The 20,411-nt window shown below is 44.0% G+C and overlaps 3 protein-coding genes across 20 annotated transcripts in view; 2 read left to right on the top strand and 1 right to left on the bottom strand.

The window, feature by feature from the left end:
• The window catches only part of LOC109906707 (abl interactor 2-like), a 17,151-nt gene extending 14,653 nt beyond the window's left edge, over positions 1–2,498 (top strand). For all 12 annotated transcript variants that reach the window (XM_031792399.1, XM_031792398.1, XM_031792402.1 and 9 more), the window contains one exon: positions 152–2,498. In XM_031792399.1, coding sequence (XP_031648259.1) covers positions 152–327 — 176 coding nt within the window. In that variant the 3' untranslated portion in view covers positions 328–2,498. The remainder of the gene's footprint in view (positions 1–151) is intronic.
• On the bottom strand, positions 2,481–16,789 carry LOC109906706 (integral membrane protein 2B-like). Of its 2 annotated transcripts, none has more exons than XM_031792404.1 (6): positions 15,664–16,789; positions 8,096–8,224; positions 6,879–7,079; positions 5,710–5,820; positions 3,918–4,068; positions 2,481–3,123 (listed from the first exon to the last, which is right to left on the bottom strand). In XM_031792404.1, exons 1-6 carry the CDS (start codon positions 15,748–15,750, stop codon positions 3,035–3,037), a joined length of 768 nt encoding a protein of 255 aa, XP_031648264.1. In that variant the 5' UTR covers positions 15,751–16,789; the 3' UTR covers positions 2,481–3,034. The 2 variants fall into 2 exon arrangements, with proteins under 2 accessions (XP_031648264.1, XP_031648266.1); XM_031792406.1 differs by having other exon boundaries at positions 16,406–16,518.
• The window catches only part of LOC109906704 (protein Shroom2), a 23,816-nt gene continuing 19,593 nt past the window's right edge, over positions 16,189–20,411 (top strand). For 3 of the 6 annotated variants that reach the window (XM_031792387.1, XM_031792386.1, XM_020504556.2), the window contains exons 1-2: positions 17,197–17,308; positions 18,747–18,895. In XM_031792387.1, the coding sequence (XP_031648247.1) occupies positions 18,793–18,895 (103 nt within the window). In that variant the 5' untranslated portion in view covers positions 17,197–17,308; positions 18,747–18,792. Of the gene's footprint in view, positions 16,209–16,528; positions 16,614–16,712; positions 17,309–18,746; positions 18,896–20,411 lie in introns of those variants that run through there. The other 3 variants (XM_031792385.1, XM_020504555.2, XM_020504554.2) reach the window with 3 other exon arrangements.

Genomic DNA, 20,411 nt, shown 5'->3' with positions numbered 1-20,411 from the left:
CCTGATCTAACCCCTGCCACCCTGATCTAACCCCTGCCCTGTCCACTTCTCCTGTTCTTCCCTCTGTCTTTCGCCCTCATCTCCCTGTCCTCTACCCATCTCCCCTGACCTCTTCGTTCCTCTAACATCCTCCTCTCTCATTGGTGCACAGTGGTGGCGATCTACGACTACGCGGCGGACAAGGAGGACGAGCTGTCCTTCAACGAGGGCGCCATCATCTACGTAATCAAGAAGAACGACGACGGCTGGTACGAAGGAACGATGAGTGGCACCACCGGCCTCTTCCCCGGGAACTACGTCGAGTCCATCATGCACTACGCCGACTGAGGAGAGGTGTAGATAGGATGGTCAAAGACTTTGTTAGGCAGAGCATGATCACATTGTGGAAGTCGACGAGGGTTCATGAAGAGTATACAACTATCCTCAACCGGTCTACCAGATGAAGTACATTGTACAACGGCCACTTGTAGATATTCCCTGTGTTTTTGAATGATATGAGACTTTATGGTGGTGGTTTTTGTATGTACTATTAGGGCTTCATTTTGTCTTTACTATTATTATAAGGAAGGCCACAAGGATTATTGTGATTTAAAAAAATATTTTTCTCATTACCTTTTGCCCGTTTGCGCTTATTTTAAAGTTGTATTTATTTGGACCATGTATTATATAGGGAGGGATGGTACGGCAGGCAGGGCTGCTGATTTAAGGATAGAAATATTTGTCAGATGATCCCGATGAAGTTCTCTACTCTCAGCCCAAGAGAAGACATTAGATGAGAATGCTTTCCAATATTTTCTCTCCTGACATTCCCAGAGCCTTTCTAGACTCATATTTTATTTAAAACCAGGAGCTCCTATTGGTTAGTGGGATGAGATGGACTATTGCGCTTGAACTTTATATGATGTCAAGTTTGGCAACACAACAAAGCTTGACAGTCCCTGACAAAACAGACATTAGTGGCAGGTAAGACGGGGGGGAAAAGAACTATGAAACTCTCTTCAGTTTGGATTCAGTAGTTAATGACTAGCTAGGTTAGCTTAAAACACTAGGGCTTAGAGCATGCTCAGTCACTACTGCACTTGCCTCACTTCTAGTATCAGAATAGTTAGGTAGAGCAGTTGTTTCTCAACCTTTGGTCCCTGAGATGATGACACTGATTTGGTCAGCTCTAATTGAAGACCGCTTCAATGGCACAAAACAAGTTTGAGAAACAGAGATAGCCGTCTGGCCCAAAGTAGAAAGGATAACTCAAATTGCAAAATTAGTGTCTTAAGTCACTGCCTCACCTTGTAATCAAGACAGAAGAGATTGATTTTGCCTGTCTTGTTAGAGGGACTGTCAGGAAGCCACCTTTTAGGTAGACACATTCTGGCCACTCATTTGCATCAACGATTTCAATATTTCATTCTTATTGTAGTGGGACCTCAAAGGGTGGCAGACTGCATGTTTTTGGGGAAAAAAATATTCATTAGTCTCCTTTTCTATATTATTCCTGTCTTAATATTTCAGATATGGTGTGGTTATTGGTTTGGTTTTAAATATTCACCCATATTACCATCGTTGACAGGTGGGGTTTCATGATGCATTTATAGGTGATAAAGGAAGCTTGTGCCATATTGAAGTGTGTGTGTGTGTGTAAGGTATCACTTCCATTTGCAATAAAAATAGCCAGTGGGATGGGTTTGAAAATGTAGATATTTGAGTTGTTTGGAATTGAAAGCACATACATTTGTAGTAAGATAATTGTTACTGAAATTATAAAATTAAGCTGTATTACTGCCTCGGATGAGGACTAATTAAAATGAGCATAAAAGCCGGCCGTTGATTACAAACCGGCACCAAAACCGATGCATTGAGTGTTTGAGGTACAAGTATTATTTCCAATGTGCTTGGCCGTGTCTGAGGGCTCTGTGCTTGTCTGTCAGTCAAATCCTTTATTTTTTATTGAAAGTGCGTCTTTTCTTGCATGCCATTTTTCGTAATATTGTAGTGGTGTCTGAAACCCAGTTGGCCCCAGAACTGGACCCTAGGGGCAAGGTCAGCGAAGCGCAACCTTTTGGAATATTCAGATATGTTATGTAGATTAAACATGCCTCTGACATGTAGCATAAGGACTCATGTCAGCTCTATTCAGGACATGTATCTGCAATGTTCCACAATGCTGTGCAACGCTAAATGCAACCCCAGGTACTACTAAACCAGCCTCATCCAAAGACTAAAGTGTAAGCTAAATCCATGGCAACTTTTTATCCCAACACCTGAAGATCAATAAAGTTATGGGATTTGACTACTCCAGGAGGAGCCATTCATTTAGTGTGTAAATGGAGAATATAAGTGTAAGAACAAGTGTTCTATTCCCTCAGACCAAGATCTCTCTGGATGTCAAGTTAAAACAGTCCATAATGCCATTGTGTTGCACAGTAAAAAAAAGTTTAACTTTAGAAATATCATATTTGTAAAACCATGAGAACAAAAACCAATAAAACGATTAAGATTTATTGTGGTATTAATCTTCCTTTTTACAGACTATATTAACATGTTAGTTACCACGTGCTCTGTTTTCAGACGGACCTGTGGGGTATGAGATTCATCCCACTGTACTTGTGACAGCAGATACAAAAATGCTATGCTAAAGTAAGCATATTCTCATTGAGTTTATATTTCATCAATCTAGTTATACCTGATAACAGTGTAATTAACTGACTTAAGTGTCCATTTAAACACTTTCTTTAACAATAATAAACCCCAGAGTAAAGAAAAGCTGAACACATATCTTATTCTTTGAAGAGAAGAGTTGCCCCCAAATAAATGGTACTTTACACAAAGTGAAAAATTCATTAGTTTTATACAACAGTATTGACTTGGAATCATCTGGACTTAAATTTGACAACTCTCAAAACTACCAGCAGTACAGAATAGTAAAGGATCTATGAGGGGTGATATGGGAGAGAGAGAAGGGTTAAAAAAAAATCTCACTGCAGACAGTGAGTGAAACTATACATGATGTGTCTGAAGCAGCCAGTCCCCTTTCACTTTAAGGATCACAGATGAGTGTCTCGACCACAAACTTGTTCTCAAAGTGACGGATCGTCCTGCAGTTCAGGGCTTCACGCTTCTCCCTGCCTGCAAGGTACAGATGAAGGAATATGTATTAAAAATGGGTGTGTGTAGACCTATATAAAACATCTGCTATGGCACCTGTTCATTGGCCAGAGTATAATGCTGTGTGTTCTCAGGTCCACCAAGGGGCCAAAGGAATTTCACAAAATGGTCAATACATGACTATTCGGGGTACATCTTAAAAAGTGTGTGTGTCAGCAGTACTGACCCAGTATGGTGCGTGTGTCAGCAGTACTGACCCAGTATGGTGCGTGTGTCAGCAGTACTGACCCAGTATGGTGCGTGTGTCAGCAGTACTGACCCAGTATGGTGCGTGTGTCAGCAGTACTGACCCAGTATGGTGCGTGTGTCAGCAGTACTGACCCAGTATGGTGCGTGTGTCAGCAGTACTGACCCAGTATGGTGCGTGTGTCAGCAGTACTGACCCAGTATGGTGCGTGTGTCAGCAGTACTGACCCAGTATGGTGCGTGTGTCAGCAGTACTGACCCAGTATGGTGCGCGTGTCAGCAGTACTGACCCAGTATGGTGCGTGTGTCAGCAGTACTGACCCAGTATGGTGCGTGTGTCAGCAGTACTGACCCAGTATGGTGCGTGTGTCAGCAGTACTGACCCAGTATGGTGCGTGTGTCAGCAGTACTGACCCAGTATGGTGCGTGTGTCAGCAGTACTGACCCAGTATGGTGCGTGTGTCAGCAGTACTGACCCAGTATGGTGCGTGTGTCAGCAGTACTGACCCAGTATGGTGCGTGTGTCAGCAGTACTGACCCAGTATGGTGCGTGTGTCAGCAGTACTAACCCAGTATGGTCTCTCTGCGTTCCAACTTGTAGGTGTCTCTGCCCTTGCAGAGGCTGTAGATGAAGTATCCCAGCTGGTCAACGTTCTCCAGACGCTCAGTCACCATCATCTGCTCGTGGACCAGGTAGGACTGGGGAAGGTAGGTACCAGCCTAGGGGGGAGCAACTCACACACTTAATTAACATTATTTCCTTCAACATTTGATAGATTAAAAAAAAAATATTGAAATACATAAACAGCTCCAGTCATCCGTGTGTGTGTGTTACAGATACCTTGATGTTGATGAGCAGCTCCAGTCATCTGTGTGTGTGTTACAGGTACCTTGATGTTGATGAGCAGCTTCAGTCATCTGTGTGTGTGTTACAGGTACCTTGATGTTGATGAGCAGCTTCAGTCATCTGTGTGTGTGTTACAGGTACCTTGATGTTGATGAGCAGCTCCAGTCGTATGTGTGTGTGTGTTACAGGTACCTTGATGTTGATGAGCAGCTCCAGTCATCTGTGTGTGTGTTACAGGTACCTTGATGTTGATGAGCAGCTTCAGTCATCTGTGTGTGTGTTACAGGTACCTTGATGTTGATGAGTAGCTTCAGTCATCTGTGTGTGTGTTACAGGTACCTTGATGTTGATGAGCAGCTCCAGTCGTATGTGTGTGTGTGTTACAGGTACCTTGATGTTGATGAGCAGCTCCAGTCATCTGTGTGTGTGTTACAGGTACCTTGATGTTGATGAGCAGCTCCAGTCATCTGTGTGTGTGTTACAGGTACCTTGATGTTGATGAGCAGCTCCAGTCATCTGTGTGTGTGTTACAGATACCTTCAGCCTCCAGTATTTATGCTGCAGTAGTTTATGTGTCGGGGGGCTGGGGTCAGTTTGTTATATCTGGAGTACTTCTCCTGTCCTATTCGGTGTCCTGTGTGAATCTAAGTGTGCGTTCTCTAATTCTCTCCTTCTCTCTTTCTTTCTCTCTCTCGGAGGACCTGAGCCCTAGGACCATGCCCCAGGACTACCTGACATGATGACTCCTTGCTGTCCCCAGTCCACCTGGCCATGCTGCTGTTCCAGTTTCAACTGACCTGAGCCCTAGGACCATGCCCCAGGACTACCTGACATGACGACTCCTTGCTGTCCCCAGTCTACCTGGCCATGCTGCTGCTCCAGTTTCAACTTCCACCTGACTGTGCTGCTGCTCTAGTTTCAACTGTTCTGCCTTATTATTATTCGACCATGCTGGTCATTTATGAACATTGAACATCTTGACCATGTTCTGTTATAATCTCCACCCGGCACAGCCAGAAGAGGACTGGCCACCCCACATAGCCTGGTTCCTCTCTAGGTTTCTTCCTAGGTATTGGCCTTTCTAGGGAGTTTTTCCTAGCCACCGTGCTTCTACACCTGCATTGCTTGCTGTTTGGGGTTTTAGGCTGGGTTTCTGTACAGCACTTTGAGATATCAGCTGATGTACGAAGGGCTATATAAATAAATTTGATTTGATTTGATGTTGATGAGCAGCTCCAGTCGTATGTGTGTGTGTGTGTTACAGGTACCTTGATGTTGATGAGCAGCTCCAGTCGTATGTGTGTGTGTTACAGGAGCTTGATGTTGATGAGCAGCTCCAGTCGTCTGTGTGTGTGTGTTACAGGTACCTTGATGTTGATGAGCAGCTCCAGTCGTATGTGTGTGTGTTACAGATACCTTGATGTTGATGAGCAGCTCCAGTCGTATGTGTGTGTGTGTTACAGGTACCTTGATGTTGATGAGCAGCTCCAGTCGTATGTGTGTGTTACAGGTACCTTGATGTTGATGAGCAGCTCCAGCAAGTCTTTGGGAGGCATGACGATGGAGGTGTTGAGGGGGATGACGTAGCACTTGTTCAGGCTCAGGTCCAGGTAGGCTGTCAGCCTCTGAGGAGGAGGAAAGGAATTCGATCCAACGCTACAAAAACACCCAGAGGTACTTTACATTCAAACCTCAGACCTCAACACACACGATTACGTTCAACTTCAATTCAGCAAGTGTTTTATTAACACAGTATTGAACACTTACTGGTTTCTAGAAATCTGAGGAATGACTTTCCTCTTTGAGCCGTAAATGCATGGTAGCAGCTAGATAGACCGAGCTCTGTGATGTCACATATGCAGTATTTCTCAACAATTCACACCACTGTGTGTGTGTGTGTGTAGGTTTCCATCCAGTTAAACAGATTCATGTGAATTTTCTTAAATCCACATAAAAACAACATGCACATTCGCCCACCAGAGATGCATTTCATCAAATTGACTTGTTGTGGATAAAAGGCTGTGCTTGATGACTTAACACCTTTTGCAGTTAAATTCCCATGAACCAAATAAAAACATACAAGTTAAATGGGTTTCCATCAGATTTTCAGTGTGCCCACTCTGGTATTGCCAAATGCGCTCAAGCCAACAGCTCAGATACATATGGGAGTATGAGTCTACACGACAAGATTATGGACAAAAGAGCAAGATTTTTGATTTGTCAAAACGGCAGCCAAGCATTTGCTGATCATGTCGCCAGAATAAGACTCTGGATATTTATTGGAAAGGCGCACCGTGGTCATTACCTTCCACGTTCACCACTCCGAAGTTCTTCAAAACGGATTTAATCTGTAGCCTAATAAACTGCATGGTTCCCAAACAAGTCGCAGTGAGAGGTGCACATGTCATCGAGTGACCCAAGTTTACTGCGATGTGATGGTTATTATATCAATATTTGCACATAAAAGCGTTTCCACCGACTTTTCTCACAATTCATTTTACTAACACAAAAGAGCTCACCTTGTCTAGTGTATTTAGGGTTGTCGACATTCGGAAAGTTGACCGACAAATGTTCAGTTGTTTCGGCCTGTCGTGACTATCAGACATGTACTTCAGTCGCATTAAAAAGGTTGGATGGAAACCTGGTTTGTGTGTGTGTGTGTGTAGCAGTGTTCTCTTCTCACGCTTTTGAAGTCATGGACGATGTCGGCCGGGTCGCTGTCTGAGAACTCGGGCACGGGCACGTTGATTAGCTCCACCTCCTCCAGCACACGGATGCTCTCCTGGATGTGTCTCAGCGCAGAGGGCAAGACCACCTCGTCCTCATCCTGAACCATGTAGTCCTGCTCAAGGTAATCCACCCCGCACCAATACACCCTGCGCTCCTGAGGAAGTCAAGGGAAGACGACAACAGTGAGGACTTGTCTCTCACCCTGACTCGCTCTACCTTACCAACACTGTAGATAGCTAGCACACTGGGCTGGTTTCCCAGAAATATCTCCTGATTAGGGGCTGATTCAAAAGTCCAAGACTAGGCTTAATCTGTGTCTGAGAAACCAGCCCACAGTTTATGCAAATGTGTCCTCTAACCAAGGAAAGGCATCTTTAACTACACTGAACAAAAATATAAAAACGCAATATGTTAAGTCTTGGTCCCACATTTAATGAGCTGAAATAAAAGATCCCAGAAATGTTCCATAAACACAAAAAGCTTATTTCTCTCAAATTGTGTGCACAAATTTGTTTACATCCCTGTTAGCATTAATCCTTTGCCAAGATAATCCATCCACCTGACAGGTGTGGCATATTCAGAAGCTGATTAAACAGCATTATCATTACGCATGTGCTGGGGACAATAAAAGGCCACTCTAAAATGTACAGTTTTGTCACAACACAGTGCCACAGATGTCTCAAGTTGAGGGAGAGTACAATTGGCATGTTGACTGCAAGAATGTCCACTACAGCTATTGCCAGAGAATTGAATGTTCATTTCTATACCACAAGCTGCTTCCAACGTCGTTTAAGAGAATTTGGCAGTACGTCTAATTGGTATGAAAACCGCAGACCACGCGTAACCACGCCTGCCCAGGACCTCCACATCTGGCTTCTTCACCTGCGGGATCGTCTGAGACCAGCCACCCCGACAGTTGATGAAACTGAGGAGTATTTCTGTCCGTAGTAAAGCCCTTGTGGGGGAAAACTCATTCTGATTGGCTGGCCCCACCCATGGCTGCGCCCCTGCCCAATCATGTGAGATCCATAGATTAGGGCCTAATGAATATTTAAATTGACTGATTTCCCGATATGAACTGTAAAACCATTGAAATGGTTGCGTTTATATTTTTGTTCAGTATATAGTTGAGCCTATGGCATTATAGGGGTCTAACCAACAGTCCCTCACCAGTATGTAGGTCTTGTAAAGGTAGGCCCCTCCCACCACCACACCTGACAGCATGAGAGCCAGGCCCAGGCACCTGTACCAGCAGCACACCTTGGACTGCCGACGCACTCGCATGCCATCCTCCAGGTCCTGAGAGCAAGAAGACAAATATAGTGCATGCACATTTGATTTGATCACTTAAAATACATTACACCAGGCAACAGATAAAGTACATAGGCCTATATTAAAATTGCAGAGGATACATAAAACAAAAAAGTCAAAAGACTTCTTGCCATTGTGGTCCTCTATAACATACAGAGTAGAGCCTACAGGCAGCCTCTCGCAATACCCGCATCTCTGCCTGTGTTCCATTACATAGGTTCAACCCATCAACCTTTCTCAATGAACAGTAGGCTGTCAGCCCAGACGAATCATGGCTAGCATTAAGAAAACTGACCTCTATACGTCCTCTTTGTTGTTCAAATAAAAATCGCTCCAACACAACATAGCCAAACGGTGTTTGATTCAAATAGTGTGACTATGCAAGCACAATACAGCTGTGGTGTGTTCTGTGGATATCAGTTATGGTAATATTGAATTTATGTTATTTAAGTTATTTAAGTTATGGTAATAGTGAGAGGGGTGCTTATGTAACGTACCCTTCAAAACACACAGCTAAACCTCCCTTTCTCACCAACCCTCCCTCGCTTCTCTGTGACCTCACACCTCCTTTCCATCATCTACTTCTTCAAGACATTCTAACCATTACTCATTTACTGCCTCATCTTTTAGGCTACTCCACCATCTCTGTCGTTTTTGCTCCCTCACTTTAATATTACGGAGCCCAGGGGCACATGTTGTAATTTGGCAGCAGGCCCTTTTCCTGAACTTTCTGAAGTTGTTTATGCAGAGTTGGGGTGGGGTTCGTATTGAAACAAAAGAGTGGATGTCAACAGCTCTAGCTCTCCCTGGAGATCAGATGAGGAAACAGATCTGAGAGATCCCCATGCTTGTACTTTAGTGGAAGAACATATTGTTTTTCCTCCCCATTAGTCCAGTGTCGATACAGAGACGTGCTTGAGGTAAACCAAGGTGCATATTTTCATTAATCCAACATTTGCAACAGATACTGGGGCTATTGAATGATGGACATGCTTGTCTCACTCCTCACTTCAGGTTAGCTTTTTAACATGGCTACAGGTCAGGAATAAGGAGGTGGCTCATGGATGGTCTCTGTGGACCATGCTGTCTGGTCATGTCACAGACCTTCACTAGTCTGACACCTTATCCAGGATATTAGCATTTAATCTCACCCGTCTGACTGTCCAAACTGCTCCCCTACAGGTGAAACAGACATGATGGCCAGGTCTTTCTGTGCAAGGGCATTTTCTCCCCAGGTCTGTCCCTGGCTGCTGCATTCCTCTGCTATTATTCCTCAACTCACTCAGATTCTCTATCGACTTGTAATCTCATCTGCATTCTATTTCCAATGGAACCATGTATCCACCCAGATACTTTGCATTTGGAAAGTAGTCAGACCACTTCCCTTTTTCCACATTTTGTTACTTTACAGCTGTATTCTAAAATGGATTAAATAGTTGTTTTCCCTCATCAATCTACACACAATATCCCACAATGACAAAGCAGTGATTACAGCCTCGAGTCTTCTTGGGTATGATGCTACTAGCTTGGCACACATGTATTTGGGGAGTTTCTCCCATTCTTCTCTGCAGATCCTCTCAAGCTCTGTCAGGTTGGAAGGGGAATGGCACTGCACAGCTATTCTTAGGTCTCTCTAGAGATGTTCGATCGGGTTCAAGCCCGGGCTCCGGCTGGGCCACTCGGGCTCCGGCTGGGCCACTCGGGCTCCGGCTGGGCCACTCGGGCTCCGGCTGGGCCACTCGGGCTCCGGCTGGGCCACTCGGGCTCCGGCTGGGCCACTCGGGCTCCGGCTGGGCCACTCGGGCTCCGGCTGGGCCACTCGGGCTCCGGCTGGGCCACTCGGGCTCCGGCTGGGCCACTCGGGCTCCGGCTGGGCCACTCGGGCATTGTCTTGGCTGTGTGCTTAGGGTAATTGTCCTGTTGGAAGGTCAATCTTCAAATCAAAAGTATTCGTCATGTGCGCCGAATACTACAGGTATAGTAGACCTTACAGTGAAATGCTTACTTACAAGTCCTTAACGAACAATGCAGTTTTAAAAAGTCCCTAACAAATTGAGATAAGAATAACAAATAATGGGGGGGGGGGGGGGGGGGGGCAACGACAACCCAAATGGTGGGTAGCCATTTAATTTACTGTTCCAGAGTCTTATGGCTTGGGGGTAGAAGCTGTTTAGAAGCTTCTTGGACCTAGACTTGGCGTTCCGGTACCGCATGCTGTGTGGTAGCAGAGAGAACAGTCTATGACTAGTGTGGCTGGAGTATGACAATTTTTAGGGCCTTCCTCCGACACCGTCTGGTATAGAGGTCCTGGATGGCAGGAAGCTTGGCCCCAGTGATGTACAGGGCCGTACACACTACCCTCTGTAGTGTCTCGCGGTCGGAGGCCAACCAGTTGCCATACCAGGCAGTGATGCAACCCGTCAGGATGCTCTGTAAAACATTTTGAGGATCTGAGGACCCATGCCAAATCTTTTCAGTCTCCTGAGGGGGAATAGGTTTTGTCATGCCCTCTTCACGACTGTCTGTGTGTGCTTGGACCATGTTACTTTGGTGATGTGGGCATCAAGGAACTTGAAGCTCTCAACCTGCTCCACTACAGCCCCATCGATGAGAAGGGGGGCGTGCTCGGTCCTACCACGGTTGTGTCATTAGCAAACTTAATGGTGTTGGAGTCATGCCTGGCCGTGTAGTCATGAGTGAACCTCCCTGATCACCTCCCTGATCAAGACCCTTCTACCCAGATTGTAACATTGAAGGTTGTACAATGTAACAATAATATTTAGACATTATAGTTTCCGGATTCAACCATATTAAATGACCAAAGGCGCGTATTTCTGTGTTATTATGCTATAATTAAGTCTATGATTTGATAGAGCAGTCTGACTGAGCGATTGTAGGCAGCAGCAGGCTCGTAAGCATTCATTCAAACAGCACTTTCGAGCGTTTTGCCAGCAGCTCTTCGCAAGCACAGCGCTGTTTATGACTTCAAGCCTATCAGCCTAATGGCTGGTGTAACCGATGTGAAATGGCTAGCTAGTTAGCGGGGTGCGCGCTAATAGTGTTTCAAACGTCACTCGCTCTGAGACCTGGAGTAGTTATTCCCCTTGCTCTGCAAGGGCCACGGCTTTTGTGGGGCGATGGGTAACGCTGATTTTCATCAAGGATCTCTCTGTACTTTGCTCCATTCATCTTTCCCTCAATCCTGACTAGTCTCCCAGTCCCTGCTGCTGAATAACATCCCCACAGCATGATGCTGCTACCACCATGCTTCACCGTAGGGATGGGATTGGCCAGGTGATGATCGGTGCCTGGTTTCCTACAGATGTGACACTTGGCATTCAGGCCAAAGAGTTCAATCTTCTTTCTCATGGTCAGAGTCCTTTGGCTGCCTTTTGGCCAACTCCAAGCAGGCTGTCATGTGCTTTTTACTGACGAGTGGCTTCCGTCTGGCCACTCTACCATAAAGGCCTGATTGGTGGAGGGCTGCAGAGATGGGAGAACCTTCCAGAAGGACAACCATCTCCACAGAGGAACTCTGGAGCTCTGTCAGAGTGACCATCAGGTTCTTGATCACCTCCCTGATCAAGACCCTTCTCCTCAGATTGTTCAGTTTGGCCGGGCGGCCAGCCAGCTCTAGGAAGATCCCTTGGTGGTTCAAAACTTCTTCCATTTTTGGTACCCTTCCCCCGACCTGTGCTTCGACACAATCCTGTCTCGGAGCACTACAGACAATTCCTTTGACCTCATGATTTGGTTTTTGCTCTGACATGCACTGTCAACTGTGGGTATGTGCCTTTCCAAATCATGTCCAATCATTTGAATTTACCACAAGTGGACTCCAATCAAGTTGTAGGAACATCTCAAAGATGATCACTGGAAGCAGGAAGCACCCGAGCTCAATGTCAAGTCTCATAGCAAAGAGTCTGAATACTTATGTAAATAAGGTATTTGTTTTTTTGTTGTATTTTACCCCATTTTCTCCCCAATTTCATGATATTCAATTGCGATCTTGTCTCATCGCGTCACCTCCCTAAAGGGCTCAGGAAAGGAGAAGGTTGAGTCATGTGTCCTCCGAAACGTGACCCGCCAAACAGTACTTCTTAACACCCGCCCTCTTAACCCGAAGGCAGCTGCACCAATGTGTCGGAGTTAACACCGTTCACCTGACAACAGAGGTCAGCCTGCAGGTTCCTGGGCTGCTACAAGGAGTTGCTAGAGCGCAATGAGCCAAGTAAAGCCCCCTCAGCCAAACCCTCCCCTAACCCGGACGACGCTGGACCAATTGTGCTCCATCCTATGGGACTCCAGGTCACGGCTGGTTGTGACAGCCTGGAATCGAACCTGGGTCTGTAGTGACACCTCAAGCACAGCGATACAGTGGCTTAGAATGCTGCGCCACTCAGGAGGCCTCAATTTTTATGAACTTTCTAAAAACCTTTTCGCTTTGTCATTATGGGGTATTGTGTGTACTTTGAGGAGTATTTTTTTAAACATTTTAATTATCGATTTTTGAATAAAGCTGTAATGTAACAAAATGTGGAAAAGTGAAGGGGTCTGAATACCTTTCGAATGCACTGTGCCTTTTAGAGGTCGACCGATTAATCGGAATGGCCGATTAATTAGGGCAGATTTCAAGTTTTCATAACAATCGGAAATCGGTATTTTTGGACGCCGTTTTTTTTCTCCCACCTTTACTTAACTAGGCAAGTCAGTTAAGAACACATTCTTATTTTCAATGACGGTCTAGGAACAGTGGGTTAACTGCCTTGTTCAGGGGCAGAACGACAGATTTGTACCTTGTCAGCTCTGGGATTCAATCTTGGAACCTTACGGTTAACTAGTCCAACGCTCTAACCACCTGCCTCTCATTGCACTCCACGAGGAGCCTGCCTGTTACACAAATGCAGTAGAAGCCAAGGTAAGTTGCTAGCTAGCATTAAACTTATCTTATAAAAACAATCAGTTATAACTAACATAATACATGTGGTTGATAACTACACATGGTTGATGATATTACTAGTTTATCTAGCGAGTCCTGCGTTGCATATCATCGATGCAACGCTGGGGGGTGATTTAACAAAAGCACATTTGCGAAAAAAATCACAATCGTTGCACGACTGTACCTAACCATAAACACCAATGTCTTTCTTAAAAATCAATACACAGAAGTATATATTTTTGGGCCTCCCAGGTGGCGCAGTGGTTAAGGGTGCTGTACTGCAGCTGTGCCACCAGAGACTCTGGGTTCGCGCCCCGGCTCTGTCGTAACTGGCCGCGACCGGGAGGTCCGTGGGGCGACGCACGATTGGCCTAGCGTCGTCCGGGTTAGGGAGGGTTTGGCCGGTAGGGAAATCCTTGTCTCATCGTGCACCAGCGACTCCTGTGGCGGGCCGGGCGCAGTGCGTGCTAACCAAGGGTGCCAAGTGCACGGTGTTTCCTCCGACACATTGGTGCGGTTGGCTTCCGGGTTGAATGGCGCTGTGTTAAGCAGTGCGGCTTGGTTGGGTTGTGTATCGGAGGACGCATGACTTTCAACCTTCGGCTCTCCCGAGACCGTACGGGAGTTGTAGCGATGAGACAAGATAGTAGTTACTAAACAATTGGATACCACAAAATCGGGGAGAAAATCTGTCAAATTCAATAAAACAAAAAAATTTAAGGTTAGCAAGCAATATTAACCAGGTGAAATTGTGTCACTTCTCTTGCGTTCATTGCACGCAGAGTCACGGTATATGCAACAGTTTGGGCAGCCTGGCTCATTGCGTACTAATTTACCAGAATTTTACGTAATTATGACATAACATTGAAGGTTGTACAATGTAACAAGAATATTTAGACATAGGGATGCCATCTGTTAGATAAACGGTTCCGTATTTCACTGAAAGAATAAACGTTTTGTTTTCGAAATTATAGTTTCCGGATTCGACCATATTAATGACCAAAGGCGGGTCATTTCTGTGTGTTATGTTATAATTAAGTCTATGATTTGATAGAGCTGTCTGACTGAGCAATGGTAGGCAGCAGCAGGCTCGTAAGCATTCATTCAAACAGCACTTGTGCATTTTGCCAGCAGCTCTTCGCAAGCAATGCGCTGTTTATGACTTAAAGCCTATCAGCCTAATGGCTGGTGTAACCGATGTGAAATGGCTAGCTAGTTAGCGGGGTGCGCGCTAATATCGTTTCAAACGTCACTCGCTCTGAGACTTGGAGTAGTTATTCCCCTTGCTCTGCAAGGGCCGCGGCTTTTGTGGAGCGATGGATAACGATGCTTCGAGTGTGGCTGTTGTCGATGTGTTCCTGGTTCGAGCCCAGGTAGGGGCGAGGAGGAGGACGGATGCTATACTGTTACACTGGCAATACTAAAGTGCCTATAAGAACATCCAATAGTCAAAGGTATATGAAATACAAATGGTAGAGAGAGAAATAGTCCTATAAATACTATATTAACTACAACCTAAAACCGCTTAGCTTGGAATATTGAAGTGTCATGTTAAAAGGAACCATCAGCTTTCATATGTTCTCATGTTCTGAGCAAGTAACTTAAACCTTAGCTATCTTACATGGCACATATTGCACTGCATTTTCTTCTCCAACACTTTGTTTTTGCATTATTTAAACCAAATTGAACATGTTTCATTATTTATTTGAGGCTAAATTGATTTGTATTGATGTATTATATTAAGTTGAAATAAGTGTTAATTCAGTATTGTTGTAATTGTCATTATTACAAATAAATAAATAGGCCGATTAATCAGTATCGGCTTTTTTTGGTCCTCCAATAATTGGTATCGAAAAATCATAATCGGTCGACCTCTAGTACCTTTATTATGGGCAATACCCTGCGCCAACCGTAAACATTCATCCATGCGCTTGGGGTGAGTTTGGACTCACAGGCTTCTTATTGCTGATACAGCATCTACTAACAAATGATAGGTTAACAAAAACGTCGGTACACAGCATGCATTTTGTCAGGAGGAAAGACAACACACCAACCTTAAGACATGAATACACCTAATTTGGTCAATTCAGATCACGACTGTCTATGGCGTCTACATAAACGCATTTACATTTTACTCTTCATAACCAAAACAGGAAGAACTGTTCGAATGAATAGGAAAGACGACCTGAATGTTCTTCAGGTATTTCAAGCCTCCAGGCCTCTACTAAATCAACACCGAATCGAAAAGCTAACACGGTCCTACCCAGGCCAGGAACTGCGAACAACACTCAGTCTGCCGAAAATGATTTGTGTAGCAGCCATTTTCCGACATCGCCCGTGTCATGGGTTGAATTACCAAGAATCTAGACATGTTTCTAATCGACGTTACTTAGTTTCAGTTATGGTTATACGTTGTTTGAACGGTTACAGTTGCGTTTTCCACGTTTGTTGCAACAAATATTAACTACATTGGTTTAGCTCAACTCACCCTCTCCTCCGGAATAAGCGCTTCGGCATTGCATGCTTTCTTCAAATCCCTTTGTCCAAAGGACGAGTTAAATGTTACTTTCACCATTTTTAAAATCTAAATGTTAGACCAAGCGACGAAATCACCTTCTGCAGGAATGTCTTCGTGCGGCCTCTGATTACAATGACGTTGTAAAAAAAAAAAAACACAAAACATCCCGAACGGGTCACATGAGTGATTGCAGGCATTTGGCTGCATTCAAGAACCTATACGATTTGACAAACTTTCTTGAACGTTTTTTTTCTCCCCACTGGGGGGCAGTACAATCTCAAATATATTTAATGTGTTGATTAAATGTTGCACATGAGAAACTCAAAAGAGATCGAAATCATTAATAATGTTAGTCTGACGATGGAGCACGCGCGGCTAGACCAGAGCGCGCGCCTCTGCTCGCCAGCTTGTGGTCCTAAAACCCGGAAATTAGTTACATCTGCTTCGTTCAGCCATCCCTATGGGAAAACTGAATGGCGAAATAATACTGTTTTGGGACAAACGCCAAAAATAAGGTCTGAGGTTAACACAAGTTTAGGAGAGTTTATACGTTTTGTTCTATGATATAGTATCAGTCAGTTAACATTACTTTAGCGAATTATGAAGCCTTAAGTGGGTTTTTTTTAATGACATAAATTCGTCAAAACTCACAAAGTGACATTAGCTGAGGAAGATGATCTCATAGAATAACATGTTCGAAGCTCGTATTTACCATACTTTATTTTCGGAGTTAATCCAAAAACACGATTCATTTTCTCCATAGGCTTTTATCGAACGAACCATGGCGGATTATAGTGCATACAAAAATACGCCATTACTATTTCTGTCTGCGCAGGTGTCTCGTCGCAGGTGCCTGTCCCGTGCAGACCTTCAACACTGGGTTTTCACCGAACTCCGTCTTATTTTCTTGTTCTCCTCAAGTAGGCTTGCCTAAATTATTTGATTTAATATTTTTTTTCTTTCTAAACATTAACCATGTTTTTTTTTCAGACGTGTCAAAACTTTGGGTTGTTGTTTGCTTAAAGAGAAGCCAGCTGGTTGAAAACGATGCGTGAGGCATCAAATTATGCCTGTTGAATAGGCACAATTGGAGAGCAGGGTAGGTTTATGTTATTTCGTCACCGTTGGTTACTATGTGTGACGGGGAAAATATGTCTGTGATGGAAAACATAAGGAAAGAAAGAGGACAGTTTATATCGATTCGCTGTCTTAACCAGGATAAACTACAACTGTCCAAGCTGAGCGTTGTTGTTATTCATCAGCTAAACGCATTGTCGAGTATGGCAGGTGTTCACATATGACAGCAAATTATAGTGACTAAGTTAGTTGATCTTTCTCTTGTGAAATAAAACGGGGGCTGGTCGGGAACTTCTGATTGTCAGAATTCCCATCCCTCTTCAACACCATGGACGTCGTCGACTACAGAAGCGAGTTAAGGATATCAGCCAGAGAAGTCAAAGCCTTCCTAGGCGCGGACATATTCACGGCTGTCGGGGACAGGAATAAGGATGATGTTGAATATAGATTTGTGGATGTCATGCTGTTTGGTGGGGCCCCTTGGGGGTTCACTCTGAGAGGGGGACTGGAGCACCGAGAACCACTGCTCATAACCAAGGTATATCTATCTATCTTTATCTATCTATGATGATGATTAGGATGAAGACGAATACAGAGAACCGTATTGACTTAACTTTAGCCACACTAGTTAACAACGTGCAAATTAACAGCAATGTGCAAATTAACAACAATAACAAGTACCATCGATCAATCATGCAAATAAAAACAATATAAATATATTTATTTCTCCACTGTCACAGATGGGTTTTTACCTTTCCTGTTTCCCCTGATATGAAAATAAGGCTGTGTGGAGATTAAACACTGGAACATCACTGTAGTTTCCTGTTTGGGTAACTGTGTGTGTTTCATCAAACACTGACATGTTTTCTCAGTCCATAAATAGTTGGGGCTGTCCCCACACCTTTTATGCCTTTGGTATGTTGCACATTTTCACCTTTAAACTTCTGCCCTGGTCAATGTCTTGAGCACATCTCCTCTAGCCACCACTAGTTTTGTTCTATGTGTGTTTGGGTGGGGGGAGGGGGGGCTGCGGCTGTCTTCCATACTCATCACAGCAGTGCCAGGAACCAGTGGGGAATGCAGAAGTGAAGATAAGGTGTGTTTGGCAGACCAGGATTGGCTCAGTCAGTGCTGCTCTCCAACAGAATGAGGAAACAGTTTGTTTATCAGTTTCCATTCTCCTCCCCTCTCCTGTACTCCTGTATGTGTAGAGAATAAGTGATGAAATGTGCAACAAGTCTGCTCCAACCGTTCTCAAGTTGCTTATGGTTAAATTTTTTATCAGAGCTCTCAGGTTGCCACAGTATAATTCTTCCAGTGCAGACTGGACACAATGGACTGAGCACAGATCCATGGTCACTGGCCACCATCTCTTACAGGGATTGGGTTTACTCCATATTGCTTGTGTTCTCCAGCTGTTCGTTACATTCAGAAGCTACAGAAAATAACAATCCATCTTGTTCATTTTAGATTTATAGAATTTACAAAATCATACATCTCACAGTACTTTGTAACTTGCTCCATTTGCTTGTCAGTAGTAGACTAGTCCCCCTCTGAACGTTGAGACGGGGCTGGATAGAGGGGATTTGGAAGGGTGGATATGATGGGACCATTTTTAATGAAGTTGACTCAATGCCAGCATGGCAGTGTTGAAGAGAAGGTCCTGTCAACAGTCTGTGGATGGAATGTGATATTCTTCTAAACCGATGAACTATGGAAAGTGAGCTGTTATTAAAATATACTTCACTAATGAGAAATTAAGTCTAACATGTTATTTTATCCACGTCACTATCAGACTACCCCTTTTCCCCTGCCAACACTATCTGTGTGCAATTGTTTTCTTATACTCTTCACTTCAGAAATGTTACCAGTCACAAAATCTCAAAATTTGCCCCAGTATGTTATAACTGTTTTATTGAGGATGAATAAACTACTTATAAACACCTTTCATTAAACATTCCTGTTGTGCGATTCAGGTGGAGGAGGGCAGCAAGGCGGCGACAGTCAGCCTGCAGGTGGGAGATGAGATCGTCAACATCAACACAGTTCCCATCAGTGGATCCAGGCAGGAGGCCGTCTGTCTGGTCAAGAGCTCCCACAAGACCCTCGCCCTGGTTGTCAGAAGGTAGGCTATGAGCTGCAACTAAATTGCCCTTACACCTAGGCACAATACATTTCTATTGAATTGAATATGACAGACATTGAATAAGAGTACAATACAAGATGTCTCAATGGGAACTATCATAGAGTGATTGCTGGGTACCATCTCTCCCATTGTGCTGAGAAGTGCCCTGTGTTTAAAACGGTATATACATCCCCCGTACGGATATGCATAAATATATTGTTTTATCTTAAACTGACATGACAATACCAAATTCAGCACATAAGAGTTGGGCATATCAGGAAGAGTGTTTTTTGTTCAAATTACTTTCACTCTGGACTCGTGTCTGCAAAGTGTCAAACAAGCTAACCTTAACCCACAAAGACACTATCTTGGAAACGAGGAGTCCTGTGTACTGTAGTCGGTGCATTCAGAAAGGGCATTTCAGAACCAGCTGGGGGTGTATCATTTCAACACACTTTGACCTGCTGGGATGATACATAAAGCAGTTGTAATCGGTGTTGCGGACAAGATGCAGTCACACATTGACCTTTGTTGGGGTTTGTTAACAATATTTTATGTACAGTACCAGTCAAACGTTTAGACGCACCTACTCATTCCAGGGTTTTCCTTTATTTTTTGCTATTTTCTACATTGTAGAATAATAGTGAAGACACCAACACTATGACATAACACACATGGAATAATGCAGTAACCAAAAAAGTGTTAAACAAATCTAAATATATTTGAGATTCTTCAAAGTAGCCAAGCTTTGCCTTGATGACAGCTTGGCACACTCTCAACCAGGTTGATGAGGAATGCTTTTCCAACAGTCTTCAAGGAGTTCCTTGTTGGCTGCTTTTCCTTCACTCTGCGGTTTAACTCATCCCAAACCATCTCAATTGGGTTGAGGTTGGGTGATTGTGGAGGCCAGGTCATCTGATACAGCACTCCATCACTATCCTTCTTGGTCAAACAGCCTGGAGGTGTGTTTTTTTGGTCATTGTCCTGTTGAAAAACAAATTATTTTTTGTGAGTCCCACTAAGTCCAAATGAACTTTTGACTGGTACCGTATGTGTGAAGATAATGTGTATGGTCACAGGGACTATATATTGGTGCAACTCTAACCACTGACATGCATAATCAGGACTGTCATTATACTAGACACATGTCATTTAAAGAATATTGCTTGGTCATAAAGTACAGTATACCTTAGTTTGAACTGGAAGAGTGGAATGCTAACTGATCATTACTTAACCACAAAGGGCAAGGCCACAGCTTGTTATGGTAACACTAGGACTAGGTGCGAACTTCTGTCTTTATTTTTAAAACCTTTTTCTTTTTTACACTCTTTCATCCGTGATATCTACTATGCTTAGTAAAGCAGTGTGAAGTATTTTTTTTTTTTTACAGATATCTACCCAACAGGGACAGGATGCAGTACATGGCTTATATTATGTGAGCAAACTAACCCCTTCACACAACAGTGAGAGAAAGCCAGTGTAGAGAACATTGAAGACTGCCCTATAGGGAAAGTGC

Source organism: Oncorhynchus kisutch, linkage group LG16 (genome assembly GCF_002021735.2).
Source record: "Oncorhynchus kisutch isolate 150728-3 linkage group LG16, Okis_V2, whole genome shotgun sequence".
In the NCBI taxonomy this organism is placed as follows: Eukaryota; Metazoa; Chordata; class Actinopteri; order Salmoniformes; family Salmonidae; genus Oncorhynchus; species Oncorhynchus kisutch.
This window is presented reverse-complemented; position numbering and strand designations above follow the sequence as displayed.

Coding starts and splice junctions, on each gene's coding strand:
- LOC109906706 (XM_031792404.1), bottom strand. CDS start 15,750: ATGGTGAAAGTAACATTTAACTCGTCCTTTGGACAAAGGGATTTGAAG. Junction 8,225..15,663: donor CGCTTATTCCGGAGGAGAGG/GTGAGTTGAGCT, acceptor TCTTGCTCTCAG/GACCTGGAGGATGGCATGCG. Junction 3,124..3,917: donor ACGCAGAGAGACCATACTGG/GTTAGTACTGCT, acceptor TGTACCTTGCAG/GCAGGGAGAAGCGTGAAGCC.